The sequence below is a fragment of the Sciurus carolinensis genome, chromosome 4, assembly GCF_902686445.1.
Source record: "Sciurus carolinensis chromosome 4, mSciCar1.2, whole genome shotgun sequence".
Taxonomy (NCBI): Eukaryota; Metazoa; Chordata; class Mammalia; order Rodentia; family Sciuridae; genus Sciurus; species Sciurus carolinensis.
In genome coordinates this window covers 133,535,054-133,557,797 of record NC_062216.1, presented here as the reverse complement: position 1 = coordinate 133,557,797, position 22,744 = coordinate 133,535,054, and the positions used below count along the sequence as shown (strand labels likewise).

The following is a 22,744-nucleotide window of genomic DNA, read 5'->3' as shown; positions in this document are numbered from 1 at the left end:
ATATATATATATATAATATCTCTATATATTTATCTCTTCCTCCACCAAGTACTTTTATATTTACCTTTAACAAGGATATTTGTTTTTTGAGAACAAAAAAGTTTATGATAAAAGAGAAACACATGATTTTTAAGTCAAAATTAAGGACATTGATTAGTGTTTACTTCTGAATGAGTCATTATTCTGATAAGTAAGAGAAGGGGAATGGAATCAAATGCAAATAAACATTTCAGCCAATGTTAATATATTGAGCATAGCAGCAAACTAGATCATAGTGGTAACTCTTTTCTTTCTGTCCTTTAGCTTGAGAGGGAGAATAATCAGTGAAGTAGGGAGGGATCATCTGAATTTAAACATATTTTATATTGATTGATTTATATTACCATATAGAAATAATCAAATCTTATCTATAAATTATAAACTATATTTTTAAATATAATGAATTTTCGGAAACAATAGTGTCCAAATAGAATATTATTGAGACAGGAAGATAGACCACCCCAGGCAGACAGGAAAAGGGTCTTAGAAAAGAAAAGGAGGGAGAGATGATTGAGCAAGCCTCTGGTCCCAGCTGGTTCAAGCTACAAGGATGGTCCCTTAGTAGCCTCTAATCACAACCAACAGCAAAATATTCCCTACAAAGCACTTCCCCTTACAAGCCCTCCCCCAACAACCCTCCCCACCGCCCCACCAATCCCATACTGATTATGCTTAGAAAATCTCCAGGTTTGTCTTTCTTTCTTTCTACCAGGGATTGAACCCAGGGTCATTAAACCACTGGGCTACCCTTTTTATTTTTGATTTTCAGAGTCTGGCTAAGCTGCTTAGGGCCTTGCTAAATTGCTGAGGCTGGCTTTTAACTCCCCATCCTCCTGCCTCAGCCTCTGGGGCTGCTGGGAATTACAGGCCTGCAACAAGGCATCTGGCTGATTGACCCCTTTCTAAATCTTAATTCTAGGTATCATCCCACCAATCAACTATGAGGACAAATCAAGCCCATGAAAACTCCTAGACAGAAACCAGTCAGCAGTACCCTTACTAGGAGCCTCTCCTATGCTTTGGAAGCTTTTCTCTTTTTCTACTTTAAATAAATCTTCTTACTCTACCTACCACTTGTCCCTGGATCTCATTCTTTGAATTTGTGAGGCAAAGACCCATCTGCCTGCCTAGATCCGTGTTACATTATAATTATTATTATTTTTAATGCTTACGGCAGAGCTTGTTGACGCATTTCTCTCCTTCTGAACACATGGAGCAGGCTGCTCCTTTGGTGTATGGAGCCATATTTGCAAAATTTCCTCTGAAAAATAAATTTTTTTACCCAAATGGCAATTATTTTTCAAATTTTGTGCAGTGGTGAAAGTTGTTTTGGTCACTCACTAAATCATAAATGTTGAAAAGGAAAAATAGCAACAACTGTTGTCCCAACTCTATACTAATTTCTTTTATAAAAGGAAACTATTGAAATTGTTCTTTATAGGATATTCCTAAAAATAACACACAAATTGGGTTTGAACCCAATTATCAGCATGTGATAGTCACAAATTTTTAATAGACATCATGATTATTTCTTCCTTTGTAAATGGAATAGATAAAATTTAAATCGCAAATGAGAGCACCCTACATGGCTTAACTTAAAAGTGCAGCACCTTGGTCATCTAGTTCTACCTGTTAATGTAATCAAAAAGACTTCACAGCTTCTATGTCTACTTTTAGATCCTATAAGCCAATGCATTTTAACAAGTGTCTTTTGAAAGAGTCTTTGTGTACTTCGGAGACTTTGAAAAGCCTTACTTACCTAGAATACACAAAGAAAAACATAATAGCACAAGCACTTTCCATTAAGGAATATGCCGCAATTTGTTTATCCTTTCAACCATTGATGGACATTTGGGTTGTTCAAGTTGTGGCTACTTCAAATAAAGTTGCTTTGAAATTTCCATCACTCATGTACAAATCCTTAAATACGATACACAACTAAAATGTGTAAGAATTCCAGGTCCTTCATATCCTCCTCAGTGCTTCAGAATTGTAATGGACTCTGATTACAGAGTATACTTTTCCAAAAATATATACACATGTAAGATAATACATCGAGACTGTTGAAAGAAGTTGTGCTGTTTAGAATTAAGGCAAGATGCAGAGATTACATTCTGTATTTTCCATGTTTTTAAATAAATTATAGAGTATATTTGTCTAGGATTACATTTAATTTATAGAATACTGTGGATAGAATTACCACCTGCATAATATGTAGAATTCCTATCTAGGAATATGCGTTGCTATCTTATTGACATGTAATTGACTTTTGTAAATTGATAGTCTATCAAGAAAAATTACTAAATTTATATTTATTAGTTCTAAGGAGTTTTGGTAAATTCTACTGAATGTTCTATAGACCCATGAACCAGTAGTCAACAAGGTATGGCCCATAGGTCAGATACGGCCTGTGATTTGTCTTTGTGTGGAGTGTAAGCTAGGATTCATTATTTTTTGCTTTTTTAAGGGGTTATTGAAAACAACAAATGAAAGATTATAACATACTGTATGTAGCATGCAAGCCTAACATGTTTAGTATTTGAAACTAAGCAGAAAAATTTTTTGCTATTAATCATAATGTTAACTATGAGTTTTTCATAGGTGCCCTTTATTTAGTAGGTCTAAGTTGAGAGCTTTTATTGGGAATCAAATTTTATTTTTCTCTGAATCTATTAAAATGATCATATCTTATTTTCAGGTTAATAAATGTGACAAATTACTGAGATTGGTTTTAGAATGTTAAACCAGTCCTATATCCCTGGAATAGACCCTATCAGACACTGTATATTATGCTTTAACAAGTTTATTTCTGGGTGCAATAAATTTTATTCAGAATTTTTGGATTTATGTTTGTGAGGGATATTGCTCTTTAGTTCTTCTTTATTTTTTCTTCAAGATTTGTGTCTTTTGTGGAATTTTATAATTTTAGACAAGTTGTAATATTTATTGGCATATTATTAATATTTTCATTTAATGTGTATAAAATACATAGTGCTGTCATCCTTCTGTTTCTTAATATTGTTGATTTTAATGTTTTTCCTAATCAGTGAGTTTTGAGGGTTATCAGTTTTATTGATCAAACAACCAGCTTTGGGTTTGATTGATTTTCTCTATTATTCTTCCCTTTGTTATTTTAATTTAATTTTTATAATTTCATTTATTCTGCTTACTTTGGGTTTAATTTATTGGGGTTCCCCCCTCATTTTCTTAGATGGAGGATGAGGTCATTGATTTGAAATTTTTCTCTGTTTCCTTTGTGTCATGATTTCCTTCCTAACTCCTGTTATTTTTGTTTGTTTGCTTGCTTATATGTTTGGTTTTGGTGGTAGTGGGAATTGAACCCAGGGCCTGGTGCATGCAAGGCAAGCACTCTACCACTGAGTTACATTCCTAACCCTGTTTCAATTTATTTTGAGACAAGGACTTGCTAAATTTCCCATGCTGGTCACGCTAAATTTCCATCTGCCCTCCTCTTGTCACAGCCTCCTATGTAGCTAGGATTACAGGTATGAACCTAATGGCCTAACTGCTGCTTTAACAGCATCCTGCACATTTCATTTTTATTTTCATTCAGTTCAAAATACTGTCTAATTTTCCATTTCATTTCTTTTCTGACACATGGGTTAGTATTCAAATGCTGGACAGTTTCAAGGGCCATTCTATTATTTATTTATAATTTAATTTCACTGTGGTTAGGAAATATACATTGTATAATTTTAAATTTACTAAGACTTTATTTTATGACTCAGAATATGACCTGCCCTGGTAAATGTTCCATGTATATTTGAAAAGAATATATGTTCTAGTGTTTGATGGTATGGCCTATCAATGTCAATCAGATCAAGTTTGTTGATTAGGTTGTTCAAATCAGTAATTCCACTGATTTTCTATATAACTTGCAGTCAGTAAAGTCTGACCTGTAGTCTAATTTTTCTTTTTTCTTTTTTTTTTTTTTACTAGATCAGGGTATTGAAATCTCTGATGATAATTAAGAATTTGCCTATTTATATTGGTTTTTAACTCACATAATTTTAATCTCTGCTTTTAAATGCATAAATATTTAGGAGATTATGTCCTTTTGATTAATTAACCCCTGTAATATTCTCTGCTCCAAAATCTACATTGTCTGATATTAATATCAGCACTACAGCTTTCTTTTAACTAATATTAGCATGGTAGACCATTTTCCATTTTTTTACTTTTAACTTATATGTGTCTTCATTGTTTTTTTTTATTGTAAACAAATGGGATACATGTTGTTTCTCTATTTGTACATGGAGTCAAGGCATACCATTTGTGTAATCATAAATCTACATAGGGTAATGTTGTTTGATTCATTCTGTTATTTTTTCCCTTCCCCCCACTGCTCCCACCCCTCTTTTCCCTCTATACAGTCCTTCCTTCCTCTATTCTTGCCACCCTCCTTAACCCTAACCCTAAACCTAACCCTAACCCTAATGCTAACCCCTCCCACCCCCCATTATATGTCCTCATCCGCTTATCAGCATCCTTTAGTTTTTTGAGATTGGCTTGTCTCACTTAGCATGATATTCTCCAATTTCATCCATTTGCCTGTAAATGCCATAATTTTATCATTCTTTATGGCAGAGTAATATTCCATTGTATATATGTGCCACAGTTTCTTTATCCATTCATCAATTGAAGGACATCTAGGTTGGTTCCACAATCTGGCTATGGTGAATTGAGCAGCAATGAACATTGATGTGGCTGTATCTCTGTAGTATGCTGATTTTAAGTCCTTTGGGTATAGGCCGAGGAGTGGGATAGCTGGGTCAAATGGTGGGTCCATTCCAAGCTTTCTGAGGAATCTCCATACTGCTTTCCAGGGTGGCTGCACTAATTTGCAACCCCATCAGCAATGTATGAGTGTACCTTTTTCCCCACATCCTCGTCAACACCTATTGTTGCTTCTGTTCTTGATAATCACCATTCTAATTGGGGTAAGATGGAATCTTAGGGTAGTTTTGATTTGCATTTCTCTTATTACTAGAGATATTGAACATTTTTTCATATATCTGTTGATTGCTTGTACATCTTCTTCTGTGAAGTGTCTGTTCATTTCCTTAGCCCATTTGTTGATTGATTATTTGTATTCTTGGTGTAGAGTTTTTTGAGTTCTTTATAGATTCTGGAAATTAGCCCTCTATCTGAAGTATGGTTGGCAAAGATATTCTCCCACTCTGTAGGCTCTCTCTTCACATTACTGATAGTTTCCTTTGCTGAGAGAAAGCTTTTTAGTTTGAATCTATCCCAGTTGTTGATTCTTGCTTTTATTTCTTGTGCTATGGGGGTCCTGTTAAGGAAGTCTGATCCTAAGCCAATAAGTTGACGGTTTGGACCTACTTTTTCTTCTATAAGATGCAGGGTATCTGGTCTGATTCTGAGGTCCTTGATCCATTTTGAGTTGAGTTTTGTGCAGGGAGAGAGATACGGGTTTAATTTCATTCTGTTGCATATGGATTTCCAGTTTTTCCAGCACCATTTGTAGAAGAGGCTATCTTTTCTCCATTGCATACTTTTGGCCCCTTTGTCTAGGATGAGAAAATTGTATTTATTTGGGTTTGTGTCCGTGTCCTCTATTCTGTACCATTGATCTACCTGTCTATTTTGGTTGGTACCAAATACCATGCCGTTTTTATTACTATTGCTTTGTAATAGAGTTGAAGATCTGGTATTGCGATGCCCCCTGCTTCGCTCTTTCTACTGAGGATTGCTTTAGCTATTCTGGGTTTTTTATTCTTCCAGATGAATTTCATAATTGCTTGCTCTATTTCTGTAAGGTACATCATTGGGATTTTAATTAGAATTGCATTGAATCTGTATAGCACTTTTGGTAGTATGGCCATTTTCACAATATTAATTCTGCCTATCCAAGAACATTGGAGATCTTTCCATCTTCTAAGGTTTTCTTTAATTTCTTTCTTTAGTGTTCTGTAGTTCTCATTATAGAGGTCTTTCACCTCTTTTGTGAGATTGATTCCCAAGTATTTTATTTTTTTCGATGCTATTGTGAATGGGGTAGTTTTCCTAATTTCTCTTTCTGAAGATTCATCACTTATGTATAAAAATACATTGGATTTATGAGCATTGATCTTGTAACCTACTACTTTACTGAATTCACTTATGAGTTCTAAAAGGTTTCTGGTGGAATTTCCAGGTTCCTCTAAATATATAATCATGTCATCAGTGAACAGGAATAGTTTGAGTATTCTTTTCCAATTTGTATCCCTTTAATTTCTTTGGTTTGTCTAATTGCACTGGCTAGAGTTTCAAGGATGATGTTGAATAGAAGCGGTGAAAGAGGGCATCCCTGCCTTGTTCCAGTTTTTAGGGGGAATGCTTTCAGTTTTCACCATTTAGAATGATATTGGCCATGGACTTAGCGTAGATGGCCTTTACAATGTTAAGGAATGTTCCCACTACCCCAATTTTTTCTAGTGTTTTGAGCATGAAGGGATGCTGTATTTTATCGAATGCTTTTTCTGCATCTATTGAAATAATCATGTGATTCTTAACTTTAAGTCTATTGATATGGTGAATGACGTTTATTGATTTCCGGATGTTGAACCAACCTTGCATCCCTGGGATAAAACCCACTTGATCGTGGTGCACTATCTTTTAAATATATTTTTGTATGCGATTTGCTAAAATTTTGTTGAGAATTTTTGCGTCGATGTTCATTAAAGATATTGGTCTGAAATTTTCTTTCTTCAGTGTGTCTCTGTCTGGTTTAGGTATCAGGGTGATATTGGCTTCATAGAATGAGTTTGGGAGGGTTCCCTCCTCTTCTATGTCATGGAATACTTTGAAGAGTATTGGAATGAGCTCTTCTTTAAAGGTTTTGTAGAACTCAACTGAGAACCCATCTGGTCCCGGACTTTTCTTTGTTGGTAGGCTTTTGATGACCTCTTCTAATTCATTGCTTGAAATTGATTTATTTGTGTATATCCTCCTCATTCAGTTTAGGTAATTCATATGTCCCTAGAAACTTGTTGATGTCTTCGAGGTTTTCTGTTTTGTTGGAGTATAGATTTTCAAAATAGCTTCTAATTATGTTTTGTATTTCACTCATGTCTGTTGTTATATTTCCTTGTTTATTCTGAATTTTAGTAATTTGAGTTTCCTCCCTCTTTCTTTTCTTTTTTTTAGTGTGCCGAAGGGTTTATCAATTTTGTTCATTTTTTCAAAGAACCAACTATTTATTTTGTTAATTTTTCTGATTGTTTCTTTTGTTTCAATTTCGTTGATTTCGGCTCTGATTTTAACTATTTCCTGTTTTATACTACTTTTAGTGTCGTTCTGCTCTTCTTTTTCTAGGACTTTGAGCTGTAGTGTTAAGTCGTTTATTTGTTGATTTCTACTTCTTTTGTTGAATGCGCCCCATGAAATAAATCTTCCTCTAAGTACTGCTTTCATAGTGTCCCAGAGATTTTGATATGATGTGTCTTTGTTCTTGTTTACTTCTAAGAATTTTTTATTTCCCTCCTGATGTCTTCTGTTATCCATTCATCATATAATAGTGTATTAATTAATCTCCAGGTATTGGAGAAGTTTCTGCTTTTTATTCTGTCATTTATTTCTAATTTCAATCCATTATGATCTGATAGAATACAAGGTAGTATCTCTATCTTCTTGTAGTTGCCAACTGTAGCTTTGTGGCATAAAATATGGTCTATTTTAGAGAAGGATCCATGTGCTGCTAAGAAGAAAGTGTATTCGTTCTTTGTTGGATGGTATATTCTATATATGTCGGTTAAGTCCTAATTGTTGATTGTGTTATTGAGATCTATGGTTTCTTTATTCAATTTTTGTTAGGAGGATCTGTCCAGTGGTGAGAGAGGTGTGTTAAAATCACCTAGTATTATTTTGTTGTGGTCTATTTGATTTCTGGAATTGAGAAGGATTTGTTTGACGTACGTGGATGAGCCAATGTTCGGGGCATAGATATTTATGATTGTTATGTCTTGCTGATTTATGCTTCCCTTAAGCAGCATGTAATGTCCTTCTTTATCCCTTCTGACTAGTTTTGGCTTGAAGTCCACATTATCTGAAATGAGGATGGATACTCCAGCTTTTTTGCTGTGTCCGTGTGCATGGTATGTTTTTCCCCAATCTTTCACCTTTAGTCTATGGGTATCTCTTTCTATGAGATGAGTCTCTTGCAGGCAGCATATTGTTGGATTTTTCTTTTTAATCCAATCTGCCATTCTATGTCTTTTGATTGATGAGTTCAGGCCATTAACATTCAGGGTTATTATTGTGATATGATTTGTATTCCCAGTCATTTGACTCATTTTTGTTTTTTGACATGATTTGGTTTCTCCTTTATTTGGCTATTCCTTTAGGCTAGTTCCTCCCGTTGCTGATTTGCATCATTATTTTTCATCTCTTCCTCATGGAATATTTTGCTGAGAATGTTCTGTAATGCCGACTTTCTTTTTGTAAATTCCTTTAGCTTTTGTTTATCATGGAAGGATCTTATTTTGTCGTCAAATCTGAAAGTAAGTTTTGATGGGTATAAGATTCTTGGTTGGCATTCGTTTTCTTTCAGGGCTTGGTGAATGTTGTTCTAGGCCCTTCTAGCTTTTAGAGTCTGGATTGAAAAATCTGCTGATATTCTTATTGGTTTCCCCCTGAATGTAATTTGATTCTTTTCTCTCACGGCCTTTAAAATTCTGTCTTTATTTTGTATGTTAGGTATTTTCATAATAATGTGTCTTGGTGTGGGTCTGTTGTAATTTTGTATATTTGGAGTCCTATAAGCCTCTTGTACTTGGTTTTCCATTTCATTCTTCAGATTTGGGAAGTTTTCTGATATTATTTCATTGAATAGATTGTTCATTCCTTTGGTTTGTATTTCTACGCCTTCCTCAATCCCAATAATTCTTAAATTTGTCCTTTTCATGATATCCCATAATTCTTGTAGATTCTGTTCATGATTTCTTACCGTCTTCTCTGTTTGGTCAACTTTGATTTCAAGATTAAATATTTTGTCTTCAATGTCTGAGGTTCTGTCTTCCAGGTGTTCTATCCTATTGGTTATGCTTTCTATGGAGTTTTTAACCTGGTTTATTGTTTCCTTCATTTCAAGGATTTCTGTTTGTTTTTTTTTTTTTCAGTATCTCTAACTCTTTATTGAAATGATCTCTTGCTTCTCATATTTGGTCTTTTAACTGTTGATTGGTGCGATCATTTAAAGCCTGCATTTGCTCTTTCATCTCCTCCTTCAATGCCTGCATTTGCTCTTTCATCTCCTCATTAGCTTCCCTGATTGTTTTAATTATGTACATTCTGAACTCCCTTTCTGACATTTCTTCTGCTGTGCTGTCATTGGGTTTTATTGATGTAGTATCTAGGTTTGTTTGGGACATTTTCTTCCCTTGTTTTCTCACATTGGTTAGATGTCAGTGGGACTCTGAGATATTGCAGATTTCCTCTATTGGCTTTTATTGTCCCTGTAGATTTCCAGTGTATCACCTCCCAACCTTCAGTAGCCTGAAGTCTTGGAGGAACTTGTTAATGCAGTGCTTCCGAAGAAAGCTTCCCCTAGCCGGTTACTGGTTCCAGGACTTGGAGCTGGCTCTGTGCAAAAAGGCTCTCACTGGGCGGTCTGCTCCGAGAAGCTGGACGTGAAAGGAACCTGCCACCGGAGGGAGCAGGGCTGCTTGGGGAAGTCCCTGGCTGCCCTGTCCTGGTCCCTGAAGCTGCCTGCGGGCCAGAGCTCACTGCTGGCTCTGGGACTCAGAGCTGGTTCTGTGCAGAAAGGCTCTCACTGGGGGGCCTGCTCTGAGAAGCTGGCCATGTGGGAGGAGGCCACCACCGGAGGGAGCAGGGCTACCTGGGGAAGACTCTAGCTGCCCTGCCCTGCTCTGAGAAGCCGCTCCTATCCGGGCCTGTCACCCAGGCCGAGCTTCACCCGGTGGGGGAGACTCACCCAGTGGCTCTAATTTAGTCCTAGTCTCTCAATGCCTCCCCTTCTTGAATCCTGGGTTCTGGAGCGACAGGAGATGCAGTCACCCTCTAGTCCGCCATCTTGGATTGCCACGTGTCTTCATTTTTAAAGTATGTTTTTGCAGGCAGTATAAAACTGGTTCTCAATTCATCTAATAGTATAATTTCTGCTTTTAATTGGTGCAGTTATTTGAGGTAATTGTTGGTATAGTTAGGTTTAAGTCTATTCCTTACTTTATTGTCTCATCTGTTCTTTGTTCTCCCATTCTCTTTATCTGCCTTCTTTTGTGTTAACCAGATACTTTGAAAACTTCATCTTAACTGCTCTGTTGGCTTATTTGCTATTATTCTGCTATTTTTTGTTTGTCTATTTGTTTAGTTTTTGTGGTGACTTTAGAGTTTATAGTATGCATCTTTTACTTTCCATAGTCAAGTTAAATTATTCCATTTCATAAGGAGTAGAACCTTAGGGCAGAAAAAAACCTTGTCTTTTTTCAACTCAGACATTGTAGTTTTCTGTTTTTTGTATCTTATCTGCTTAGGTTTTGAAAATGAGGGATACAATAATAACAATTTTGTCTTTTTTCTACACTAATTCTAAAACCTGTGTTAGTTTTGATTAAATTTCAATTTCCTCTGATCATCCTCCTTGTTTTAAGTCTTATTTTCCTGTTTCTTTGCATGCCTGGTAATATTTAATTAGATGCCCTACATTGTAAGTATTAGGTGCTGGATATCATGTAGTCTATTAATCCTCAATCTTTTATTCTGGGATGCACTGAATTGGGAACATTTAGATTCTTCCAGGTTTTACTTGTGAATTAATAGGTGAGTCTAGTGCAGTCTAGCTCTGCCCCCTGAATGAGTGACAGAATGGTTCCCTTTAACTCTTTCACTGGGTTTTTACTGTAGCCTAGAGTTTTTTCACAAAATAAGCTAATCAGTATTTGCTGAACATTAAAGGAATGACCTTTGCAGATCTCCAGGTTCCGTGTGTGTGTGTGTGTGTGTGTGTGTGTGTGTGTGTGTGTTCTGTTTTCTCTAGTACTTTTCCCCATGAATTCTAGCTGTATTAATTTCCCTGTATTCTTAGCTGCTTCTTCAACTGGAATCTAACAATCTCTCTTTTTTCTTCCTTCTCCATGTGCCAATCTTTTCTCCTATGATAGGCAATGACTTCAAAATTGTCGCTTTATGTATTGTCTGTTTTCTTCCTCTCTCTCTCTCTCTCTCTTTCTCTATCTCTCTTTCTTTTGTTGTTACTTGGCCAGGAGTAATGTAACTGAAGGATATGGTTACCTACCTGTCCTACCGCCTGGCCCTAAATGATCCCACCTCCAAAATGCCTCTCATGACTTGAATGTTTCCACAAGACCCATAAGAAATCTGTTACAAACATCATTTGATTGGATCCCAAAACCTGATTTGTTATCAAATCTTGATGATTAATCTCCTATTACTTTTATCTTTTCTTTTCAAGTTCAGTGATTAGTCTCCTTAAGAGAAAATATGGTAATTAATAATGGCTAGCAATTCTGTAATTTCTTTGATACCTATAAAAATTGTTCTCTGTCCCAAAATTTAGCTCAGTGTTACTTATCATTCTTTCTTTTAGTTCTGAGAGGCAGTAGAAGAAAATACAGAAAGAGATAAACAATTTCTTCATAGTATTTTTGGCATATCCTATCTCCTTTTTGCCAATCCTGTATGTTTATTCTTTGTCTGCATTTTCACCTTTTGTACATTTTGCTTTAAAGATTTTGTTTGTTGAACAATCATGTTATTAATCTTTTTATATTCCTTTTACAGATCCATAGGGATTAAAGTTCTACTTTCATTTTTGGAGCTTCTCATTATATTTATGTTACAGTGTCTCTTAGGTAAGTGTTTGTTAGTAGGGTATTAAAAATTATGTTGTCCTTTTCTCAGAAGAATGTGCTTTTGTCATAATTATCAATCATTTTCTCATTCCAATTATGTTAATATTATATTAGAGGACCATCTGCTAACCATTTTGTGTTCCAGCATTTAGATGTTAGCTGTGGCAGTTTATTTCATATTACTTAAGAAACAATTTCAATTATTCATTCTCAGATGTCAACATTTCATGACAAATGCAGTTCTACTTTACACAAGGGAATGTTCTATTATCACTTTGTATTTTTGCCTACCTTGTTTTATTAGTGTGTAGAGACTTATCAAAAAAAATGCTTGTCTTTAATCTAAGATCCTCTTCTTGTAAACACTTATTAACATATTAACTTATATCAATGTGAAATATTTTGCATAGAAAAATAACTTACGCAGGTCCATAGTTACAGACAAATAGTACAGTTGAAGCGTCTCCGAGGTTAGGGCAGATTGATACTGCACAACCAACTTTATGTGATTTAGCCCAAACCACCTATAAGGAAAGTAAAGGAATTATAAAGTAACATATTCAAAATAATTCTATTCAAACAATGCATTATGGAAATAGACATAATCTCTGTTATGCTACTAAAAAATAAACATAAGTATATTTTGACTATATTTTTTCTAATATTTTAAGTGATTATTTTATTAAGGCTAATTTCATGAAGGCGATCTAATTTTTCCTCAAAGTATTTCTTTCATAAATAAAAAGGACAATATAAATATGTAGCCTAAACAATAATATATTATAGAGCTAAAATCATAATTTCTTCTAGGTGATTTAGGAATATATTTGAATTCTCTCCATGAGCATATCATATAAACAATATTAAAATCAGACTATAAGAAATAATAATTCAATTTTGCTTTTCTGAGAAAAAAATCTTATTACTATATTTCTAATTTTGCTGTTTTAAATATATTCTTTATGTAGATTGGGAGCATTGAATTTATCTGCCGTATGTATGGTAAATCATTATTTTTATATAGTTGCAAGGAATAGCAAACATTTCTAAAAGAAGAAGATATCTATGGAGAATAAGCCACAGGAGAGAAATAAAAAGGTGAAGAAAACTATTATCCTTTGTAACAATGATAGAATGGAATTTTCTCCATTTTCTAAGTGAAAAAAAATGAGGAAATGCTTAATTTACTCCACTTGCAAAACAAAATAATTCAAGGAAAACTTCTGATGACACGAGTGAGTTTTCTAACTTCATTTATTTGACAATTTCATTAAGAAAATTTAACTATTTCATAAAATGATATATCAGTAACCTTTCTTTCATGATATATGACTGGCTGTATATCCAGGACTCAATTTGCAAAGTTTATTTTAGTGGTTCTATATTTCAGGAACATCATAGTGGCATAAAAAACCAGGTTCTCTGAGGATTAAGAGATGACTTGTGCTTCTCAACATGTGTGTAGCTGGAAGTGACTGATCAATTCTGAGATATCGTGTCACTTAATAAGATTGAGGGTGCTCCATTGTTGTATAATGAATCGAATGCATTCTGCTGTCATGTATAACTAAATAGAACTAATAAAAAAAGACTGAGCAAATTATTCAAAAGATACTTTTGAATGTTATAAAAAGCTAATAAACTATACAACTGTAAGTGTATAATTTTTAAGAAATCATGTTTATAATTTGGCTTTATGAATAATTGCACCACAAAATTCTATTGGCTTAATATATTTAAATGATAATTTTTTTTCTAGTTTTGGCAATGATAAAAATAAGTATTGACTTTGTTTAGCTTTAAAATGTATAGCTTTCATGAAATGGACTAGATGTAACTTTAATAGATACATGAGATGTAACTTTATTATGAATATCAGTGAGAGGTAAATGCAAAACACTTTGTTTAGAACATTGCTCAGGATACAGTGGTTAAGTCAATTAGAAGTATATGCACATATTCCTTATTATTTAAACTATATGTAAATTAGTCAATGAAGAATAAGCTCACATTTCTGGTGTAATAATGCTAAGGGAGAAGTGATGTTTGGGAACAGCTTCCTTTTTCCTTACAACAAAAGACAAAGGATAGATAAAAGCTATGACCCTGCCTCAATACCATATTCTGGATATTACATCTTACTTGTTATGAGGACACCTGACCATTCTCTTGGTTTTCCCAGTAGTAGCCATACCATATTCTTTACCAGCAACATCTGTTCTGATGTCTGTAGGGTTTCCAGACTTAGAGGAACATGCTCTTCTTGAACAAAGAGTAAACAGAAGGGGACATGGAAACTGCTAATTTCCTTATACTCTAAACCTCTGATAAACAATGATTTGCTTTAAGACCCTACATATTAATTCAACTTATACAGATGGGTAAGTTTGGAGACGAAAGTTAGCTCTTTATGTTGCTTACACAAGTCTTCCCAGGAGGTCGATATTATATCTAGACTTAAGCTTGGCTCAAAATTCTTCTCACTTCTGATCAAAAGGAAGTAACAGGTACAGATTTACACTCCTACCTCAAACCTCCAAAATAATTGAAACTATTAAAGTAAATATTGGTTTTCAAGACATTGGACATTAGGCAACAAAGGTAATGCGCCGAGAGTCTGCGGAAAAAAATGTGAGCCCTATAGTTGTCCCAGCTTATTGCCTTGAGAGAGTTCCTAGACCATGGCTCAGGAAAAGCTCAAAGGATTCTTGAGAGTGTCTGACTTGAGAATCCAAAGAGATGGACAAGGCAGGATATTAGGGGAAATAGAATTGGAGATATGAGAATTTATACATTGGCACACTGGTGGACTGCAAAGGGTCATCATCATCTATTTAGCAGAATACTAAACAGTATGCATGTGAAGAAGCAGCTCGAGGGCTGGCAAAGAAATACCTGTAAGAACCAGAAAAAAACAACACCAGGGCTTACACCGGGCCAGGAATGGGACCTGGCTTACTATCCAGACTGGAAAATGTCATAATTCTTAGGGCATTATGTAGAGTATTCAGAAGAATACTTCAGTAGTGAGATATAATCATCCCTAGATTAAATACTGCTTTAATTCTACCTAATTCATTTTAAAATCGAGAACCAAAAAAATCAAATTCCAGGCAACTCACTATATCCCTGGAGATATCAAAAGAATATGTACAGGTAAATAAATAAATCCAATATCCAAAAAGGCAAATGTGCAATTTGGGAATATAATAATATCTACACAATGTGATAACGAAAAGGAAAATTTGACTCATCATGAATGGAAAAATCAATCCATGAATATTAACATATAGTGTGTGTGTGTGTGTGTGTGTGTGTGTGTGTATGCGTGTATACACTATGCTAGAAGAATCAGGGACAACAATAAAATAACTATTATAACTGTATTTCATATGCTTAAAAAGCCATTTAAAGATCAGATGGATAGGTATATTTATTGAAGTCATAAGAAAGACAGTTATACTTCTAGAGACACAAACTTTAATGTCTAAAATTGAAAAAAAATGGAATTAACTGGAGAATAAACAGTACTGAAGAAAAGGTTAGCAAATTTAAAGATGGTAGTAATAAAAGTATCTGAAATTAACTGCACAGAGAAAAACCTTCAAGAAATAATTGACAAGAGCATCAAAAAACTGGGACAACTTCAAGTGGTCTTCTACATGGACAACTGGACACTGGGAAAAGAGGAGAGAGTGAGAGAAATAGTTTAAGAAACAATGCCAACACTTTTCCAAATTGGGTTCAAACTATAGACATAGAGCTTAAGGTTATCAAACAACAGAGGAAACATGAAGAAAATTCTGTATATTATTATTAGTTGCTCAAGACTTACAATAAAGGAAAAACATTTTAAAGAAGTCAGAAAAACAGACAATTTACATACAGAAGAAGATGACAGGAGATTTCTTGTTGGAAACAATGCAAACAAAATGACAGTAAAGTATGATTTTTTTTAAGTTTAGAAAAAGACAAACTTACTAAGTAGGTTCTATAGCCAAATAAAATATGTCCCAAATGAAGGTGAATTTTCCTGAAACTCAAAATACTAAAAATATTCTCTGACAGTTGTAATGCAATAAATAAGAACTAGTCAGTATACTGTCAAATATTTACCTGTGTATAATGGCCACAAACTTTAGAACATGATAAAGTATCAAAGTCATAAAATGCAGTTTCATTATACCAGGAAGTAATAGCATCTTTTGGTGAAAAGAATTCTAATACTCCATACCAAATGTTTTCTCCAACAAATTCAAAGACTTGTTTACATTCATATGGTTTTGATAAACAACTTCTGTGTTTAGTTTTGCACTTGTCTGTCCATGCTTTAGCCAACTTCGCCAAATTTTCATCCCAACTCTGAAAAACAAAAATGATTTAAGTTGAATTGTGCATACCTTTTGCATAATTGCTTTGTTTGCAAACAATTATTTTGTTTACTTTAATACAAATATGGCTTTTCTTTGGTATTTATTATGTTTAAAGTTAGTCATTTCTCTTTAGTTACACTTACTTAATACTCTATAGCAGTTCATCTTTGTATTTCTGGTACCTAGCAGATGACCTGGTACTTAGACGCACTCAATATTCTGAATGTGATCAAAATAAGCCATCATTCAAAATTTAGTAATTCAGAAGGTCATGCAAATTTATTATGATTAAAGGATAAATACTTGATTGTTCTTTTTATTCACACAGATTAATTGTACATATTAGTGGGATTTCCTTCCTCACCTATTAAAAATAAAAGGAGTGGTGATTATGGGGAAACAACAATGGAAATGATGGATGATACTCTGGAAGGGGAAGAAATGAAAAGAGAGGAAAGTGTCAGCTGTGGAACAGTGCAGGGCTTTAGTTACTAAACCTTACTTTCATAGCACCTGCCATACCCCTATGGCCTTCTTAGAGTTACTATATGTTTTGTCTTTCTTCCTTACCTTGCAAACTACTTTTGAATTTGAATTTTATTAACACATCCTAATTATACATGATAATGTGGTTTAGTATTTCCATTCACATATACAGTATGTAAGGATGCAATCCAACACCTTTTTATTACTCTTGCCCCCAACTTCCTAATCTCTAATAATGCTATTCTACTGTAAGTTCAACTTTTTAAAATCTTCCACATATACAGAATATGAGGTAATTTTCTCTCTGACGTCTTCCAGTTCCATTCATTTTACAGAATATTACAGAATTTTGTTCTTCTTTATGACTGAATAATACTCCATTGTGTATGGATCCCACATTTTCTTTATCCATTCATCTGTGGATGGGCACGGAGGTTGATTCCATTTCTTATCTATTATGACTAGTAGCACAATAAACTCAGGCATGCAGGTATTTTTTGATATGTTGATTTAATTTCCTTTGGATATATAACTTGAAGTGGTATATCTGTTTGTGTAGTATATCTGCTTTTAGTTTTCTGAGAAAATTCCATACTGTTCTCCATAATGACTGGATTCATTTACATTTCTACCAACAGTATATCAGTGTATAAGTGTTTCTTTTCTTCATATCCTAGACCTCCATTTTTTAAAAAAGAATGGTCATTCTAACTGGGGTGAGTTGGTATCTCATGTAGTTTTGATCTGCATTTCCCTGGTGGCTAATGATAATGAGATCTTTTTTTCATACATTTTCTAACTGTTTACATGTCTTCTTTTGAGAAGTGTCTATTCAGATCATTTGCCCATTTTAAAATTGGATTATTTTTGTTAAGTTATTTTGAGTTCTTTATATATATTAACCCTCTGCTATATGAATACTTGGTAAATATTTTTCACATATTGTAGATGATCTCTTGACTCTGCTGATGATTTCCTTCGCTGAGTAGAAACATTTTAGTTTAATGTAATCCTATTTGTTCATTTTGTGGTTGTTCCCATGCATTTGGAGGTCTATGCAGAAAGTTCCTGCCTGTACCAAAGCCTTGAAATGTTTCCATATTTTCTTTTAGTAGGCTCAGAATTTCAGATTGTATATTTTAGATATTTGGTCCATTCTGAGTGAAGACAGTAGCCAAGTTTCAGTCTTCTGAATGTGGCTATACACTTTCCCCAGCATCATTTATTGAAGTGTCTTTCCTCCAATGTATAATTTTGGTAACTTTGTTGAGAAACAGTTGGCTATAGATATGTGGGCTTATTTCTGGATTCTGTATTGCTCCATTGGTCTTTCTATTTTTTATGCCAATACCATGCCAACTTGGCTCCATAGTATGTTTTAAAATCAAAATCAAATATTGGGATGCCTCCATCTTTGCCCTTTTTGTTCAAGATTGCTTTGGCTATTTTGAATCTTTTGTCTTTCCTTATTTTATAATTGCTTTTCTAGTTTGGTGAAGAATGTTGGGGGACTTTTTTTTTTTTTTCACCAGGGATTGAACCTAGGGGTGCTTAGCCAGTGAGCCACATCCACAGCCCTTTTTATTTTTCATTTTGAGACAGTTTCTCACTAAGCTGCTTAGGATCTTGCTAAATTGCCAAGGCTGGACTTGAACTCATAATTCTCCTGCCTCAGTCTCCCAAGTTGCTGGGATTACAGGAGTGTGTCATGGCACCTAGCTGTCATTGTATTTTGATGGGGATTGCATTGAATCTATAGATCACTTTGGGTAGATGGACATTTTAACGATATTAATTCTTCCAATCCACAAACACGGAAGATCTTTCCTTGTGTGTGTATGTTCTTCAATTTCCTTTACCAGTATTTTATAATTTTCATTGTAGGTGTCTTTCACTTTCTTGGTTAAGTTCCTTGCTAAGCATGTTTTGTATGTGGCTACTATGAAATGGAGGAGAAGGGAGCCAAAATAGAAGACACAGGAGCTTCTGGAGCTAACCCTCTGAGACCAGGGGCATGGCCAGTTACATTCAGATTCATACTGAGGCCACCTGAGTCTTCCACATGGTTCCTGCCACCCCTGCACAAGTACCCACAAGAACCATACACAGGTACCTGTCATTAAAAGGTTCAGTTGCTTTCCTAAAATTTATCTTTCTATTCATTTTGCCTCTACATTCCTTTTAGTTTTTAACATACTTTAACTGTTATGTAAGGCTATTGTCTACTAATTCCAAATTCTGATTAATTTTTGTTCCAATTCAATTCATTGTTTAGTATGATTTATATCTACTGGCTTTTTAATATTTTTTCCTAAATTTTAATTGTATGCCAGAAACTAAAGTACATAATATATTTCCCTTCAAAGTTTTTTCCTTTAGTCTGCCCATGTTAAGAGTAGCTAGGGTTAGGAGTTTATTTGCTTAGTCTAATTAGTGATGGTTCTCAGTTGTCACTGAACTTTAGCTTTAGTTAACCTGTGATTTCAATTATTTTGAAGGTGGGATAAGATGCCTCTCTTTGGGGGCTTTGAATATAGTAGGGCTTGGAGGCTGTTAAAAGCACTCTGCTTTTGAGACTTAAATCTAGCTTTCTGACACTGGCACTTACTTTTGTCAAAAAAAAGATATAAAAATACATATATAGATATAGATATGTAATATATGTAATATATCTATATATATTTATATGTTTATAAATACACACACACACATATATATATAATACATACATATATTTGAGAGGCATAAAGAATTGAAGATTATTGTGGTTGGGTGTCTTCTAGGTTCCAGTCCTCCATTAATAGCCACACAGTCATTAAAAGTTGCCCAGTTTTCCATTAACTTCACCACCTTGCTTGACTCATGGCAGGTTTGATTGCCTCGTGCCTCCACAACTTTCCCAGTGACAAAAACAAAGATATGCGCTATACTAGTAAAGGCCACTCTTCTTGGAAAGGTAGTTCATTTAATCATTTTGCATTGATAGTTCTTCAATGAAGTTAAAGATAATAACTTATTTTTTTCCCTTTTTACTTTCTGTAGTTTCCCTCATTGTTATAGTAAGACTAATGGTACTCAGTAAACTTCTACATCCTAAGAGTCCTTTGTCTTTTTACTGTGAATCAATTAACCTTTGAGTTTTTCTTTCTAGTAAATTTAGTACTGTTCTGGATTCATCTGGTATGTTTTCTGCCTCACACCCACATTCAGCCATTTTTTTTCAAAGAAAATCATCCATTATGAAGAAAATATGTTGCTATGAATTCTTATTGCTAACGGATATCACTGCTTCTATACTTTTTCTATGATGAGGCTAAGGAATAACTAAGTAAAAAATGTCATTAATTCGTGCTATGACTTTCCACTCTAAAGATTATAGTGTTTTAATTTCTTTGACTCTATTCCCGTATCTACTTTCTTTTGTGCTAAAAGTCTTGATTCCTATAAGTTAACATAATTCCTTTTCTTGCTTTATCATCCAATGTGCAACAGAATTCTTTCAAAAGACTTCACAAATATCACACTAGCATTAAGATTTCTGAATTGGGTTTTTTTGTCAGTTAATTGTTTCCTCAAAGTACATTGAACTAGAAATGGACAGTTGAAATAATATATTGCAGAAGTGGTTACATAATTTTAAAAGTGTAGACAGGAGGCCAATTTGATATATTAATTTTATTTTTAAAAGTTTGTGTATAAGGGATACTTTTTCTTTTGGTTAAAATATTAAAATTACATAATAATTGTACATATTTACCAAGTCAAGTTATAAAACAAGATAAATTTAAAGAAGACTCATTTTTATTCATGTCTCCTCTACCTTATTCCTTCTTTTCCTCTCTCCTGCACACATAAATACAAATTAAGTAGTACTTTTATAGCATAAAATAGTCTTTTATAAAGGGGTCTACAGTTAAATAAGCATAGAGGAAATACTACAAGCAAAAGACATACACTTGACTATCCCAATCAGTTGGAGATTAAGGCAAACATTACCTATGAAAATACTTTAATAATTTTGCATTAAAGAGGTAAGTTTGTTTTTGTCTTAATTTCAAAAATCTATTTAAAACTTCCTCCACTCAAAGAAAAAAAGAATCACTTTACCATACAGTACAACATTGTAGTTTTGCACTTATTTTAGTGCTTGAGCTGTGATTTTATAATAGTATCCATTTTACTTTTTTTAAAAAATATGTTGCTTTCATTTTATTTTATTTTGGATAGAAAGAAAACTGGGCCAGGTGTTTTGGTCAATGCCCATAATCCTAGTGGCTTGGAAGACTGAGGCAAAAGGGCTGGGTATGTGGTTCACTGGTTTAGCACCACTGGGTTCAATCCGTGGTACCAAAAAACAAACAAACAAACAAAACAAAACAAAACCCCTGGCATAACTTCGAGTTACAATGTATTTACATCTGCATAGCATAGTAAGATAGACCAATACCATCAACATTTATATATTTATGTTAATAGTGGTGGTATATTTATAAATAAGAAAAAGTTATAATGCAAAGGAGTAATTTATTGCAAGTAATACAAGGACAATAATTTGTTGAAAACGGGTAAAATCTATGGATTATATAAATAATATAACGTTCTCTTTGCTTCTTCTTCCATACAGCACTCTTTTCTCCTTTATTGACTCTATGATGGAGGTCTAAGAAAGACACAACCAATGCATTGTTTTGGGGATTAAATTTTTTAAATTTATTATTTATTCATGGAAATGACCATCTGATACTGCTCAAGTGCTGGTTACATTTTTCACATCCCATTTTAGTTTTCAAACGAATAGTACGCTGTAATGTTGTTTTAATCCTGGGTTTCTAAAATATAAAAGTAGGAGAGAATTCCTATTGCTCTACTGTGTGTATCTTTTATATGTAGTACCTTGAATGTGCAGGATGGGAAGCACCAACCAAAAGAGAGAAAACAAAACACAACAAAACAAAACAAAAAAAAACACCAAAGAATCCTTGCAAAGTACAGATGAACCTTAGTGGTGAAGACCAAGCAACTTCCAAACACCACCTGCGTCCCTCCCTGCCCCCAAGGAGCTCAGTCTAGGCAAAGAACAGCTCCCATGGCATCCAGTCCATCACAACCCAGGAGGAGACAGCACAGGCAAGGTGTGAGTTTTCTTTAAACTACAAGTGGCATCCTGACTGTATTGAGATAAGTCCATGAAACATATGGCCCAGATACCTTGGGATGAACAAGAACACTAGGACCCCAGCTCCGGTTCTTTTCTCACCATGTACTTCATGTCGGCCGCCGGGGGGTTGACTTTGCCCCGCCATTCGTTGTGGGACTTGACGCACTGGTCTATGAAGTCTGGGTCTGTGAAAGACGGGACTGGGGGAGGTTTGCTGGACACCAGACACAGACTTAAGGTCCACAAGCAGGTAAGTTTCTTCAGAGCCATGGAGGGAAAAGGACCATGCCCCAACTGCATCAACCAGTAACGGCTGGGGAAGCTGGATTTCCGCGGCCGCAGGGACCACGCTCTCGCGGGACTCCATCCTCTCCACAGGCTCGAGGCGGCGCGGGGATTCGGCGCTCAACAGGCAGGGACGCCCCGGGGCGGGGCGGACGCGCGGCAGGACCCGCCCCCACGAAGCCGGGCGCTACAGGGGAAAGCCTGGGGATGTCTGCTGCTGCGGAGTTTTAACTATCCAAAGTGCTTTCGGCCCATCTGATCATCTTGGATCATGGCCTGGATTGTAATACAGTTGCAACACGGAGGCAGCACCAGGTTATATAAAGAACACGTGCACTGGATGCTGACAAAGGATCAGGCCTGTGCAAAACCCTGTGCGTTAGTTGATAGACTCAGCTTCTGTGTATCGCATTTTTGTTGTTTTAAATAAACCGCAGAACTTTGCCCCCTTCCCCAGAGACTGGGAATAAAGTAAATACACGATTCGTAAACTCGCTGTCATATTGGGATTCAAAATTATTAACTTGTCAGACATTTAATGATTTGATTTG

At 34.9% G+C, this 22,744-nt stretch overlaps 1 protein-coding gene across 1 annotated transcript; it reads right to left on the bottom strand.

The window, feature by feature from the left end:
• Positions 1 to 1,030: 1,030 nt before the first annotated feature.
• On the bottom strand, positions 1,031 to 22,271 carry Glipr1l1 (GLIPR1 like 1). The gene is made up of 4 exons (XM_047551415.1): positions 22,008 to 22,271; positions 16,008 to 16,253; positions 12,315 to 12,415; positions 1,031 to 1,300 (listed from the first exon to the last, which is right to left on the bottom strand). Exons 1-4 carry the CDS (start codon positions 22,206 to 22,208, stop codon positions 1,201 to 1,203), a joined length of 648 nt encoding a protein of 215 aa, XP_047407371.1. The 5' UTR covers positions 22,209 to 22,271; the 3' UTR covers positions 1,031 to 1,200.
• Positions 22,272 to 22,744: the final 473 nt, after the last annotated feature.

Bases quoted from the DNA above. Each gene is read 5' to 3' on its own strand.
- Glipr1l1 (XM_047551415.1), bottom strand. From the start codon at position 22,208: ATGCAGTTGGGGCATGGTCCTTTTCCCTCCATGGCTCTGAAGAAACTT. The intron at 16,254-22,007 runs GTGAGAAAAGAA...TTTGTTTTTCAG, and splicing joins CGGCCGACATGAAGTACATG to AGTTGGGATGAAAATTTGGC. The intron at 1,301-12,314 runs GTAAGTTATTTT...TTTATTTTTCAG, and splicing joins GTCTGTAACTATGGACCTGC to AGGAAATTTTGCAAATATGG.